This window comes from Camelus dromedarius, chromosome 30 (genome assembly GCF_036321535.1).
Source record: "Camelus dromedarius isolate mCamDro1 chromosome 30, mCamDro1.pat, whole genome shotgun sequence".
Classification (NCBI taxonomy): Eukaryota; Metazoa; Chordata; class Mammalia; order Artiodactyla; family Camelidae; genus Camelus; species Camelus dromedarius.
Genome location: NC_087465.1, coordinates 13792094 through 13807533, shown reverse-complemented (window position 1 = coordinate 13807533; position 15440 = coordinate 13792094). Strand labels below are relative to the sequence as shown.

At 37.0% G+C, this 15440-nt stretch overlaps 1 protein-coding gene across 2 annotated transcripts in view; it reads right to left on the bottom strand.

The window, feature by feature from the left end:
* Positions 1 to 15181, bottom strand: part of TERF1 (telomeric repeat binding factor 1) — a 29608-nt gene extending 14427 nt beyond the window's left edge. Inside the window, exons 1-7 of one of the 2 annotated variants that reach the window (XM_031441469.2) lie at positions 14835 to 15181; positions 10496 to 10591; positions 7004 to 7125; positions 5460 to 5546; positions 3966 to 4115; positions 3158 to 3267; positions 39 to 98 (exon numbers count right to left, since the gene is read on the bottom strand). In XM_031441469.2, coding sequence (XP_031297329.1) covers positions 39 to 98; positions 3158 to 3267; positions 3966 to 4115; positions 5460 to 5546; positions 7004 to 7125; positions 10496 to 10591; positions 14835 to 15141 — 932 coding nt within the window. In that variant the 5' untranslated portion in view covers positions 15142 to 15181. The remainder of the gene's footprint in view (positions 1 to 38; positions 99 to 3157; positions 3268 to 3965; positions 4116 to 5459; positions 5547 to 7003; positions 7126 to 10495; positions 10592 to 14834) is intronic. The other variant, XM_031441470.2, reaches the window with a different exon arrangement.
* Positions 15182 to 15440: the final 259 nt, after the last annotated feature.

Below are 15440 nucleotides of genomic sequence, written 5' to 3'. Positions count from 1 at the left end.
TTTAAAAACAGAGAAAATAAAATGTCAATTTACTTCACCTCAATAAGGATACTGTATCCCCTGAGGATTCAGTTACCGCAGACTGTTTGTCACTAACACTTTAAAAGAAGAAAACATTTGTAAGAATGTAAATAAAAGAAACTTTTCATAAGATAGTACTTTCCATATGGTCAAGTCATATTTCAATTTATAAAAAGTATGTTTGGAAATAAACACCAGTAAAATTAGGACCTTTATAGTCCATTACAACATGGCTAATTTTTGCCCAGATGTGTTTACCAGAGTCATTAAATCAAGCTTCCCTAAACGTAAGTTCAGCAGAGTTAATGCTGCAACTGAGCATTCACAATGTCACTTTTTCAAAAACTCTCTTATGGATATTACTGTGAAATCAAATTTAATTTCTTGTCCTCCCCAGCAGTCTCCAACTGAACTTATAAAATTCTTCCCCTTTGTTATTGTTACAATAAGCTCCAACAAACACAGCACGACCATTTGCACCTCTATGCCTTCACTAGAACTATTCCTCTTTCCTGAAAAGACATTTTGTCTTCCATTCACTTGTAAAAAATCTTAACCATCCTTCAAGGCCAGCTCAATGGTGACACTTGGGTGAAGCTGTCCATTTCAACTTCTTAGCATTTGAGTCTCTCTATAAACTTTAACAACAAATTATGTAATGTCTCCTACTGTTTCAAGTCTATAGTTTTTATTGCTTCAAATACTTTATAAACTTTATCAGAACAAAATATGTATTTCATCTAGTGTTGTTAACATGAGGGGTTTCATCTTTTCTAGCCATTTGTCTGACCTCAAAATCACACTTCCAACTCTATCCTTCTTCACTTGCCTCCTACTGATTCTTTCCTTGAAACTGGTGAATTTGATGATTTGCCCTGATTCCCAGGCTGGTTTTGATATATGCTTGATTCTTGATCTTTACTTTGTCTCTAAGTTTTGGTTTTGTTCTCTGTGTCTAATGCAATGTTAGTTCTAATGTATGCCTGGTAATGAATTAGGCACCAAGAATACAGAGCTAATGAAGAACCTTCAAAGAATTCTCAATCTAGTGAGATATAAACAGGTAAACAGATATGTTACTATTCAAGATAAGTCCTTTCTAGAGGTATGACTCAGTGCTATGAGAGCACAGAAGTGACAGCTCTGATCAGAGAACTCAGTAAGACTTCTAGAGGTGATCTCTGAGCTGGACCTTGAATGGCAAGTGAGATCTTACCTTGAAGAGAATAGAAAGAAGAAAATTCAAAACTGAAGCAGAGTCAAGGCTTGAAAGAGCTCATAATATTTGAAAGTCAGAGAGAAGTTATATTGCTAGAAAGTGCCATGTATGTGGGCAGGAAGGGGTTAATGCTTAGGGACAAAGTGTATATGAAAACAAAACCAGAAAGGAGCCAAGTAAGGCTCTGTAAGCCATGCAATACAATCTATTCATCAAGTAGGAAACAGAAAACCAATTATTAAGTTATTAAGCTGGGAACTGAGTTAAACAGATTTATTTTTATAGGAAGCTAACTCTGGAAGTCAAGTCAAAGACGGATTTGTGTGGTACAAAGCTAAGTAATAATCCAGGACACAGATGATAAGAATGCATTAAAGAGGCATTTCTGAGATGAAATTCCTAACACTTGGGGAGATAACTGGATGTGTGAGGTAAAGGAGAGCCAGGGTACACAGAGACACGTGAGAATGAGAGTTCTGTTTTTACACACCCTGATGGAACTTTGTACGTGTCTAGAGGGGCACTTGAAATAAGTGGGTAGTATTATATTAGAAGAGTACACAGGAAATATGCTCATTATCTACAAGAATCATGATAAGTTTGAATTCTATTTTATGTTAAAGCACTACTACACTGGGCACAAGGCTGGGCCACAGAACGTACTGGGTCTTAGTATTACTAAACTTTGATTTCCTAAACAACATGAAATAACTAAAAACTGAGCCAATATAAATGAAATCTCTACATCTCAAAATGGGTCTTAGAAATAAATAAGTCAATGAGAAATAAGACTTCAGTAGAGCCCTTGGGGAGATGAAGCAGTGAGGAGCAAGCAGATCAGGCTTTGATAGGCAGGGACAAGAACTGTACGGAGACTGATCTCAGTCCTGAAGTGTGACCAATACCATGTTCATTCAACTCAGCCTCCAATCCCCACCTCTCAAAAAGTAGTTAAAATGAGGACTTGCAGCATTTAAGTCATGGAAGACTTAGAGTAATAATACATCCATTGCCAAATACATCCATCCAGAGACCATAAGGATTTGACTATTTGGTTTTGGTTTAAGGATGGATGAATAGAGGAAATGAACCACAGGTTCAAGAGATAATAACTTTATAATGTTTAAAATGGTAGAGTTTATCTTCTTCAACAGGGGTTAGTTTCTAAAGCTAAAGAAAAAGGTAAAAGTCAACCCTGTAAAATTTACCCTTGGCAATTCCTAAAGAAATAATTTTATTACAGTTTATTTTTTAAATTAATTTTTGGGGGAGGTAATTCGGTTTATTTATTTATTTTTAATGGAGGTACTGGGGATTGAACCTAGGACCCTGTGCTTACTAAGCATGCACTCTACCGCTGATCCTCCACCAAGAAATAATCAGGGAGACCGAACTCCTGTCTCTCAACATGTAGGACAGACACAGCCTGTTGCCCTCTGGCACTGGAGCAAGTCACAGTTTCTTCATTTCAGAACCAGATGAAGCAGTTAGCTTACCCTCAGAGAAGATGTATGAATATTTTAAAATATTAGAATAACCCTAATATATAAAAATATTAGAATAACCCTAATGTCCAGTAAAACAGTCACATGAGGGCATGTAGGATCTGAGAACTAAGGGGCACAGGAGTCACACTTTCAACCTCAACGCTGTTCCAGAGCATATGCTCCCTGAGAATGGTAAATATGACTACACTGTTTAAACAGTACTATTTTCTCTCTACTTTTGCTTAGCATATATAACAGAATTCGCATAAGCCATGAAGTAACTCTATAGTACTTCGAAATATCAAAATGTTAATCATCAGTAAGACAATATACCTACTACTCAAAAATTATTTTTATTAATAATGGCTCACTAGCATCACTTTGATATAGCTACTACATCCATATGACAAAAATATATTAACTCACAAACCTTTTTCCTATATCCAAATTAGCTTCAGTTTCCATTTCAACATCATCACCATTAGATTTATCTTGAGAAGTTGTTCTTGCTCTTTTACTTTCCACTACTTTTGCTGCAGCCTTAAAAAGGGGGGTTGTGGGAGAGGAAGAAATGCATTTAAGCCTTCTGGTTCTTTGACAGTCATAACCAAATATCTGTTCACAGGCCAATAAAGGGCAGTGCATTATTATTTCCCAGTAACTATGACATCACCATCAGCTGCGTACTTGGTTTATAAGCATCATGGAGAAGGGCTTTCCTTATAAACATATTTAATATACACAATGCTCTCTAGGCAATTTTAAAATAAAATGTCACTTTAAAAAAAAACTCCAGGTATTTAAAAAATAAAACTACCTCAAATTAATCAATGCTCCACTATAACATATTAAGTTAAAACTTTCTGAGGCTAAGACAGGATAAAATGTTATACAAAAAAAATTTTAACTGTCCTTCAGTCCAATTTGACTTTTCTCAAAAATACGCTAAAAACTTCTTTTAAATTTAATTAAATTAAAACGAATTAATTCTTTTCATTTATTTCCTAATTTATTTTGGTAAGTTTTCCCCTCAACTTTTCATTTTGAAAAATTAAAATATTACAAAGATCACCAATAAATCCTTTAGATTCACTATTTTTAACGTTTTGCCACATTCTTCTATAAAATCACTAAATAAAATTCTGATTAGTTTTTAAGGATTTCTATTTCAAGCATTCTCCTTTCTTATAACAGTTTCTCCTAAGTCTACGTTTAGAATCTCTCTGAAATATGCATACCTTCATTAGAAAGGTGGACGATTTTTCATTTAGCACATAATTCACGTAACTCTTAATTTTCTCCATCATGTGGTTGTAGCTGAAGTGTTGAAAAAAGGAATGGAATGTATCTTTCTGAGAGATTATCATAAGCAGTTTCCTCTTTAAAGGCTAAAGAAAACAGAAGAAACATATTAATGCATAAATCAGTATTAGTGAGATATTTTGCACTCCCTTTTTTGTACAGTCAGCCTTCTGTATCCTGGATTTCAAATCTTGGGATTCAACCAACTGCAGTTCAAAAATATTTGGGAAGAAAAAATTCCAGGAGGTTCCAAAAAGCAAAACTTGAATTTGCCACATGGTGGCAATTATTTAGATAGCATTTACATTGTACTAGGTATTGTAAGCAATCTAGAGATGATTTAAAGTATAGGAGAAGATGTGTATAGGTTATATGCAAATACTATACCATTTCATATAAGGAACTTGAGCATCCTTGGATTTTTGGTATCCGAGGGGAGTCCTAGAATCAACCCCTGGCAGACATCATGGGACAACTGTACTGTCTTTTAGTATGAGGATAAAGCAGCCTGCTCAGCTCCTTATCTCTCTCCCAGCCCAGCTTGAAATTGTCCAGTTAACCAACAAACTGGCCAAAACCAAAAAACTGTTATAATCAATATAAAATGTATTAATGATATATTTTACCACTTTTTTCTTTCTTTTTTCTTTTTGCAGTAAGTCTTTGGAATCTGGTGTGTATTTTACACTTAAAGTACATCTCAGTTTGGACTAGCTGTGCTTTAAATGCCCAATAATTATGTATGGCTAGTGGCTACCATATATTAACTTCAATCTCCCGTCCCACTTAGCCTTAATATATGGCAAATGTCTTGCAGGGGAAACTTTTGTTTATGGCAGGCTCCCTGCTCTCCCTCCTCATAAAGGGACTTGATCTCTTAAGATCTGTGCAACTCCAGGAGATTTCCCTACCTTTCCACCCCAGCTTCCTGTGCTGCCCCAGTATTCAGCAAATGTTTTGCTGGGAAAAGTCAAGCATGTGTTTTCAGTTCCTCTAGTTTCCCATCCACCAAGCTAGTCCCAAGGAAACCACCAGAAGCTTTCCTTGTTTCTCTTACCCCAGTAAAACTCCTGCCTGGATTACACCAGATCCTCAGCCTTACCAGCAAATGAGCCCAGGGAAGAAAAGAGCTGCAAATCATCAGTTTACCAATACTTTTTTATGTTGGTTGTCGAGAATAACGATGTTTTTGGATATATTGGGTTAAATGGTACTAAAATTAGTTTTATTTGTTTCTTTTTACTCTTTTAATGTGGCTCCTAGAAAATTTAAAATCACATATGTGACTGGCATTGTATTTCTATTGGACAGTACTTCTCTATACTACTTAAAAGAGAAAGCATTTCTTTTCTCCTCCAATGTTCTCTCTTTCAATTTTCTTTATTCCATATAAATGGCTCTAAAATTCTGATTCTAATTTAAATAATTACCGTACAAGTATTTGGGTCACCAAATATTCTTTCAAAGACTTCTTCTGCTTCCTTAAAATTTCCATTTTCCATGCAAACAGCTATAGCCTAAAAGATAGGATGACAAATACATACCTTAGATTGCTTTTGAAAATATCCAATAATTGTTTAACATGGAAATAACCCTGGACTACTTCATTTAAAATATTACTTTGCAATTTAATAATTTTGACTTGACAAATGATATAAAATACTTTTCAAAGATAAAATAACTATTGTTTGAAATGATACGAAAATTTTTCATTGGCCCCTCGAATATTTACTAATAAATGCCCAGCATTCTATCTCTTTGTAATTTAGGCCAAATTAAACACTGGTGTTAATAAATAAATTAGGAGCTATACCATGTACATTGAGGGCCCACCAAAATACTAATTTTGAGCAAAAGGGAAATGAGAGAGGAGGCAGACTGACAGCACTTATGATGATTAGAATATACAAAATTTGCTACTTAGGATCCCAGGAAAATTTCTAGTAGAAAGCCAGGAAGCCAGATGCTTTTGAATAATCATTTTATAAACTGGACTTTTTGATACCATATGTGGTAAGATACAGGACCACCATTACCATGTGGGTAGCTCTGTAAACCTGGGCAAGCTATTTAACCTCTTGGTGCCTCAGTTTCTTATCAATGGTGAAAATAATAGTACTATTTCCTAGGGTAGTGTGAGAATTAAAGAGATATATGAAAGTGCTTAGAACAGTATCTGGCAAATAGAAAGCAACATATCATTACATGTTTGCTATGTGTTTTTATGGTAACCCCACTCAATTTTATATGAGCACATTTTCACAAGGGCTGCTTCCCCTAGAGTTCCAAAAGACTGGGATAACATGACAAATCTCTGCCTGGGCTGAAGTTCTTAATAGAAGCAGTCATTTTTCTGACCATTTTCTTCAGGTCTTAATTCTACCTGATAGTCACCACACTATCAATAATTAATTCTTGAGAAGGTGGAATGCTACCTGGACTTTTTTCTCCTACTCAACCATGACATTTTTTTGAAAAATCAGGAAAAGTTTATTTAACTATGAAAATCCTGGGTATTTGCTTTGCCTGTTAGCAAAACATACCGTCTCTGTTATTATTCCTTTGAATGACTTTCCTTGGCTTCTCACTCTTTATTAAGTCTACTAAATTCTCTCTATACAGTTAAAATTTAACAATCTCTTAATCACAAAATTCCATTCATTCACCATTTGATAATCTTTAAATGGGAAAGCACAAACTGGTTTTTGAAAGCTGTTTGGTGATCATAAATTAGATTCGATGTATTTTCCAAAGTGGGGGCAATATGCACATAGGTAGCAAACATTAAGTCTCAGCTTTCAGATTACATGTCAAGACTATAAACCAAAGGTCAAATTTCTAAAGAGAATGATTATATTAAATTTTACCATAGGTTTACCATCCAACTTCTATTAAGTGGCTCTTAATTTCTTTAAATGTTATGTTTGTATTTTCTAGCAAAGTAATAATTATAAATACAAAGTGATACTCATACCTGAATTTTAATTAAATTCTGTATTTCTTCATGAAGCTTGTCATGTTCCTTTTCAATTGAAGCCCAAATCATCAGGGCTGATTCCAAGGGTGTAATTCGTTCATCAATTTCAAATTGTGCATCTTTCAAAAAAAAGAAAAAAAGTAACTTAGAAAGCTACAGAGAACCTTACAGTGTTAAGTTTTTATAAATACATTTCTTTAAATATTGACTGAGTGTATACTATGGGCCAGGCACTACTCTTGCATATACCAGTTTAGGGAAGTGACTTAATTTGTCATGTTAATTTCCTCATTAAAATCAACTTAAAAAAAAAGAAAAAGCTACATAAGTCCACAAAACATCTGAAGCTTTTCTCTACTAAAATCCTGATTTTAAGAGCTGAAATAAGCTAACTTTACATAAGGTGTCACAGTAAGAGAATTCTTAAGTGATTTTTAAAGTTTAACTGCAATATAACAAACCTCAAGACAGAGCATGAAATTAGTTTACTGAAATTGGATTTTACCATATACTAATTGAAATCTTTGTTACGTATTTTGTAGATATTTGAAACAGGATCATTTGAGAAGTTATTTCTCTCCCAATACTCTTCCAATCACCATGGCTTCAAACCTAAGAAGTCACTGTTTTACTCTTTCCTCTTTGTCATCATCATATCCAATCTGTTGCAATATATTGTATAGTGGTTTTAAAACTTGACTTTGGAGTTTATTCCAGACTTCATCGTGTATTATCTGTGTGGTGCTGAAAGTTATTTCACCTTTCTAAGCCTCAGTTTTTTCACTTATAAAATGCTGACAATAAATATGTGAATATTTAGTGAGAAAATTGTACTACTGTTAAACTTTCTTAAAACAGAATTTTCATCAGGTTATTCTAAGCAAAGACTGACAGTAGCTGGTAACTACTATGAGTAGTTGAATGATGAGTATTGAATACTAAGTAAATTACATACAAACATCTCAATCTGACATTCAGCACCTTCACTATGTATGTCTTGCATCTATAATCTCTAATCCATTCATTCAACAAGTATTAAGCATTCATTATGTGTAGGCAGTTGCCTAAAAACTGAGGATACCTCAGTGAATCAAACAAAGTTTCTACTCTTATTATGTTCACAATGATAATGCAGGACAGGTAATAAACATATAAATAAATAACTTCAGAGTAACAAGAGCTAAAAAGAATAAAAAAGGCATTAGGAACAAGGAATAATGGGAGAGGAGCAGGCTCTTTTAGAAAAGGCCTCTCTAAGAAAGTGATACTAGAGTGAAGATCAGCATAAAACTCATTTCAATACTCATCATTCCTAATAAGTCTGTGACTGACATTATCTAACTCTTCTCACTCATTTGCCTTCGCTATAAAAGTCATAGTGTAGACTTTCACTTTCCAGTAGGATGTAGGATACTGCAGCAGGACAACACTCACTAAAACCAGAAAAAAATTGGGATAAATTACAATCATGTCACTAAAGACATGTGACAGCTGTGTAAGCACTGAGAATTAGATGAGCTACATTCCAGAGAGAGTCCTTCTCAGGCAAGCTGATGATTTACAGCTCTTTTCTTCCCTGGGCTCATTTGCTGGTAAGGCTGAGGATCTGGTGTACTCCAGGCAGGAGCTTTACTGGGGTAAGAGAAACAAGGAAAGCTTCTGGTGGTTTCCTTGGGACTAGCTTGGTGGATGGGAAACTAGAGGAACTGAAAACACATGCTTGACTTTTCCCAACAAAACATTTGCTGAATACTGGGGCAGCACAGGAAGTTGGGGTGGAAAGGTAGGGAAATCTCCCGGAGTTGCACAGATCTTAAGAGATCAAGTCCCTTTATGAGGAGGGAGAGCAGGGAGCCTGCCATAAACAAAAGTTTCCCCTGCAAGACATTTGCCATATATTAAGGCTAAGTGGGACGGGAGATTGAAGTTAATATATGGTAGCCACTAGCTATACATAATTATTGGGCAGTTAAAGCACGGCTAGTCCAAACTGAGATGTACTTTAAGTGTAAAATACACAACAGATTTCAAAGACCTACTGAAAAAGAAAAGTGGTAAGATATCTCATTAGCATGTTTTATACTGATTATACGTTGACATATATTTTAGAAATATTGGATTAAATATGATATTGCTAAAATTAATCCCACCAATTTGTTTCTACTTTATTTAACATAGCTATTAGAAAAGTTTTGACCATGTATGTGGGTCACATTATATTTCTATTAGGCAGTGCTGCTATACAGCAATCACTAAAAGAAAAAAAGTGCAAAAGGGTTACATATAGCTGAAAATCCAATATATGACTTAAAAAGAAACTTCAAATGCTGCCACACTTGAGTCCATTATAGTGAAATATATTGATTCTTGATCACTGACTTTGGCCTATTACATCTAAAATGTACCCAAAAGAGGATCCCGGTGAATTCCAAGACTAAACAATGGTATCACACACAAAATAGGGATTTTTTTTCCACCTTTTTGGGGGGAAGAAAGGTTGTTGGAGGGAGAAATGAAGATATACTGAACAACTGCTATATGCAAAGTCCAGCTGAGCACCTTTAGAATATTTTGTTACATTTACAAAACAACTCTGTTAACCATGTTAACTTATGGACTGCATGGTCAGGAATTCTCTGCGTCTACATCAGCCTGTTTTCTTCAGCCACTAGCCCAGCCTACCTATCTACTGTCTCCCCAATATCTCTCTGCCTCTAGTCTTAATTCACTTATGGTCCTGGCACCAATGCCAGACCTAACCTCATCCCCACAACAAAGCACACAACATGAGCCAGAGCCAGATTAGTTAAGGCCATGAGAGTGGTACTAATACACTGGGATTTTATGTAACGCAACATGTTTATATGTAAATGGTTTTGTATAATTATTGCCTACCACTGGAGACTATTGGGAAAGCATTTTGTAAATTGTAAGAAACAATATGTAATTATTTGCATCAAAAGGTCCTTTTAATGACCATGTTGTAAATATCAGCCATTACTGATAAACTGAACCAGGCTTGGCCATTGCAATCTAAAATAAACTATGAGGACAAAGGAGAAAGCTATTTTAACTATAAATCACATTCTGTTATTGAGTAAGTCCTGAAATCAAGCTCAAATAAGAGGTTTCAAGTATCACAGTTGCCAGTAAAAAACAGTGTTATGTATGATAGTAACAAGAGTCATCACAAAGTTACCATCCAGTCAAATTCAGTGATATCTTTAAGACAGAGTCCATGGAGCATGGTTCCCCAATAAGCATCACAATCACCTGGGAACTTACTTGAAAGATAAAAACACATATTTACCGATACACAACAAGGTCCTACTGTATAGCACAGGGAACTATATTTAATACCTTGTAATAGCCTGTAATGAAAAAGAATATGAAAAGTAATATATATGTATAACTATTACTATGCCATACACCAGAAATTAACACATTGTAAACTGACTATTCTTCAATTAAAAAAAAAAACATATTTACCAAGGGCTTTTCCTGCTGAAATTCTTGTCAAAAATTGACATATGTATATAGTTTTCAGTTGATAAGCTGTTAGACTGGACAGTCCATGAATAATAGCTGAAAGTGAAAAAGTCATTTTTATTAAAACATGAAAACAAAACAGAACACCAAACTTGACCCAGCAGTGCCTCTGTGTGGTTTACTGAGTAATAGGCTATAAATCTCACCCAAAGACTATTACAAATTTAGAGATGTATGCTTTACTTATAGACAATTTTTAAGGAATCAGAAAAAAGAGTAACAATGAACACTTTTCTTTCAAAATAAAACTGAGGTTTCATATGCAGAATAATACATATTTAAAACCACATACTTTCCAGGAAGAAGGTATAGCTCAAGTGGTAGAGTGTATGCTTAGCATGCAGGAAGACCTGGGTTCAGTTCCCAGTACCTCCATTAAAAAAAAAAATTAAATAAATAAACCTATTTACCTGCCCCCCGAAAAAAAAACAACACCTAAAAAACAAAACCAAAAACTACATACTTTCACAAGTAGCATTAAGTATTACAAGTATCAAAGTAAGCATCACAAGTAACAAAGAGGAAGATTTAGATCCAAATTATAAAATGTGTCAAACCATCGGTTGGAACCTAATTTTATACCTTAAAATGCCTAATATTATAGGAAACATATTAATTCTGTCAAGGTTTCAGTGAGATTCCGTTTACAAAGCTTTTAAAAACATATTAATATTAATCTCCCCAATATTTGAATGCCCACCCAGACGTTATGCTAGGCAGTGAGTATGTACAATGATGAGTAAACCATAATCCTGGTCTTCAATGGGTTTATCATGTAGCAATAAAAGAGAAATGACTGAACAACTAAAGCAAAATTGTGGAGAAAACTGAAAAAGACAAGTACAAAATGCTATGAACGCATATTACAAAGAAATCTTAGAATGTATTTCAGTAGCTGATTAGAGGGAGCAGATACCAGGAAAGGTTTCTCTGAGGAAATAAAGTCTGAGAAGGCACAAATTAAAGTTATTCGTGACTAATTAAAATGTTAATGCGTCATAAAGGATAAGTGCGGTATAGGAGCAAAACAAAAGAAAGATCTAATCTAGTCAAGGGAAGAAAGTCCAGATCCCTTCTGTCTTCACTTCTCTTTATCTTCAGTGTGTCTACTATGCATTCACTACAGATACCCCCACAAACCATTGACCTTCTGTTCTTTGTACCCGTTAGGCAAAAAACAAAACAAAAACTATGAAAATCTACCCTGGTTGAACCTGGTTATCTGCTTTTTCCATACCTGTAACCAAACACTGCTGACAAAAACACATGAGGGAGGAGCTGATGACCAGCAACAACTACACTTAAGCACTTTAACACCAGGCACTATTGTAAGCACTTTATACCAGTGGTTTTCTCCCCTCTCCCTTTTTTTTTTACCAGTAGTTTTCAATTGGGGGTGATTTGTCCTCTAGGGACGATATCTAGAGACATTTTTTAATTGTCGTAAGTGGAAAGGGGGAGGAGTGGGTGCTACTGACACCTAGTGGTTGAGATCAGGGATCCTATAATGCACAGGAGAATCTCTACCCCTGCACCGCCCCCCTGCCCCCCATCCCCAGCATACCCAGAACAAAGGATGATGTGGTACAAAACGTCAACAGGCTGAGACTAAGAGACTCTGCTTTATATACATTAGTCCATTTGCTTCTCTCAACAGCCCTTTAGGGTAGATATTATTATTACTATCATTTTACAGATGGAAATTGTGGTACTAAGGAAACGGTGGTGGTACCAAGTATTTGCTTCAAGTATCATGGCTATAAACTAGCAGAGCCAGGGATCAAACTCAATTCACTCGGGAGCTGCATACTCTTTGTTGTGTATTTTTACAATCTTGAAAACTGTAGTAAATGGAACTCTACAGAAGAGTTCATAAAAGGAAGTCCTTTCAGTCAAAAATGGAATGCAGATGTAAATCAACTATACTTCAATTTTTAAAAAAATGGAATATTGAGACAACACTATGTTCACAATTTGTATATCTGTCACTGATTTAGCAATGCAAATTGAAAACTAGTTTACTCTTTCTGTGTTTCTGTGCCTTTAATCCTAAAGTAATGGAGGTGCCTAGATTATTCCTTGGGTCTTGGGCTAGAACCTTGAAAGGCGTCTTTATTTATTTTTTCTTAAATGAACTTTACTTTTTAGAATGGTTTTAAATTCACAGAATGTAGTGAAGAAAGACAGTGGAAGTCCCATATACCCTCTACCAAATTCCCCCTATTATTGGCATCTTATATTAGTATTTGATACAGTAATTAACCAATATTGATACATCATTAACTAGAGTCCATGCTTTATTCAGATTTCCTTAGCTTTTACTTAACATCTTTTTTCTGCTGCAGGATTCCATCCAAGGTACCACATTGCATTTAGCTGTCATGTCTCTTTAGGGATCTCTTGGCTGTAAGTTGCTCAGACTTTCCCTTGGTTTTGATGACCTTGACAGTTTTGAGATATTCTGTAGAATGTACCTCTCTATTGGGCTTTGTCTGAAGTTTTTCTCATGATTAGACTAGAATTACAGGGTATCGGGAAGAAGATCACAGGGGTAAAGTTCCATTTTCATCACATTATATCAAGTGTACAAGCTACCAACTATCACTGCTGACGATGACCTTGATTACCTAGGTGAGGTAGTGTTTCTCTACCATAAAGTTATTCTTTCTCTCCCTTTCTACACTCTTCAGAAGAAAAGTCACTTTGCACAGCCTATACTTAAGGAATGGTGATTTATGCTCCATCTCCTTGAGGACAGAGGAATTCTTCTGTATAGGAGATTTGTCTCTTCTCCCACTCATGTATTTTTTCTGCCATTTATTTACATCAGTAAGGGCTTACAGATACTGTATACTTTGGATTATAATCCAACACTACTGTTGACTCCTGAACAATGTGTGAGTTAGGGGCCCTGACTCTCTGAGCAGTTGAAAATACCTGTGTAACTTTATAGCCGGCCTTAACCAACTACAGATCGTGTAGTACTGTAGTACTTACTATGCAAACAAAATAAAACAAAACTGGCACGTAAGTGGACAGGTACAGTTCAAACCTGTTGTTTAAGGGTCAACTGTACTTTACTTTCTTGCTTGAGTTATTTCAGCTTTGGCCACTGGGAGTTCTTGTAATTGGCTCTTGTGTCCCCTTGGGCCCCCTTCTTTGTGGGAGTTTTTGTTTGGGAGTCTTGTTTGGCTTTGTTTCTAGCACTTCCTTACTTTCTGTCACAGACACTCCAGGTTCAACTTGCATATTTCCTGTCCCAGTCCTAGAATCAGGCAATTTCTCTGGAGAATGGTATTAGAAACCAAGACCTGGGTACTAAGTGTAGCAGTTGCTACTAGGGTTACATTGCTTCAGCCCCCTTTCATCTGAGAGAACAAGGAAATACATCTTTACCTCCTTCCCAAACAGGACTTTTTAAAAATTCTAATTATGGTGAACTGGCTTCATTCCAGGATTTAACTTTCTAATTAATGTTAATTAACCACGGCTGTAATGTTATCCGGACACAGAGGAACGGTTCTTGAATTGGATGATAAGGCATGGGTCTAGAACAACCTTTTTCACCTACCTATCAATACTTTAGGTTCCTTAACTAGTTCACTCCTCTATAAACTGAGATTACTTTTGAAACTCATGGGATAACCGTGAAGAAGAAATGTGTCAATATGGTTTTCTGAAGTATTTAATTTCCCATTAAACACTAGCTTTGGGGCTGCACTCAGCTGCAATAGTTGGGTGCCAACTAAACAAATACTAGAGCATCATTCAAAAAAGCCAGCTAGTCTCTACGCGTCAATGTCTTTGTCCATCGTTTACAAGCTGCCTTGTTTAGGCGGATTTCACCGTCGGTTGGCTCTATTATGAAGCCTATACTGATTTAAACAGCTCACAAATTCATAGAAAACACTGAAGCCTAGGTCACAGTGACTTGCTAAATAAGCGCCATTGCAGGAATAACTCAGTACAAAAAAAAAAAAAAATACACGCGCCAAAGAAAAGGAGTTGGACACTAGGTTAGGTGCAATTTTATACATTTTCCACTCATTTAACCCTCTAGCAACTCTAGCCGGGGGTCTTATTCTCATTTTACCGTTACCGGAGAAAAACTGAGAATCTGAGCAAAACGAGAAGCTGCTAAGAGGCCGACGCGGAATTCGAACTAACGTTCAACTCGGAGCCTGGAGCCCTCGCTCCGGCGCCGGAGGAGCCCCGACACCCCCACCCCCAGGAGGACAGCGCGGCAAACCAGACCCCTGGGCCCGCGCCTGGCACTCACCCTCGGCGCTGTCGCGGGTCCGGTGGAAGTCGTCGGAGCGGCCGTCACGGAAGGCCCGGCAAAGAGAGAGGCAGAGGAAATCGAGCATCCAGCCGGCAGCTACCGCCTCGGCCTCAGCCACCAGGCCCGAGTCCTCCTCTTCCTCTGGGGCCTCCAACTGCACCTGGCATTCGAGCAGTTCCTGGCACTCAAACTGTTCCTGATTCTCTTTCGCCGTTTCCACCGTCCGCTCCTCCGAGGGGCCCGCATCCTCCCCGTCAGCACGCCCTCGCGGGCTCGGAGCCGCTGAGGCTGCGTCCTCCGCCATGTTAAATCGCTCGCGCGGCTTCTGCCCTTTCTGGCGCCGGGAGACGATTGGCTTGTGCTGGAGGTCGCGGGGCGGAGCCGCCGAGGGTCGCTTCCGCCTGCGGGAAACCACCAATCACACCGCTGAGATGGGCGAGGGACTCGAGCCTGGCTTCTGATTGGCCGAGACCTGCTCCCGCCTCTGTACCTTGAATTCCCCGCGGCTCTAGGGCGCCACTTTGTTGGTAAACTGAACAAGTTCTAACTGTGCTGGGAAAGAGGGTAGGAGCTGAGCGGGCTGCTTTATCCTCGTGCTAAAAT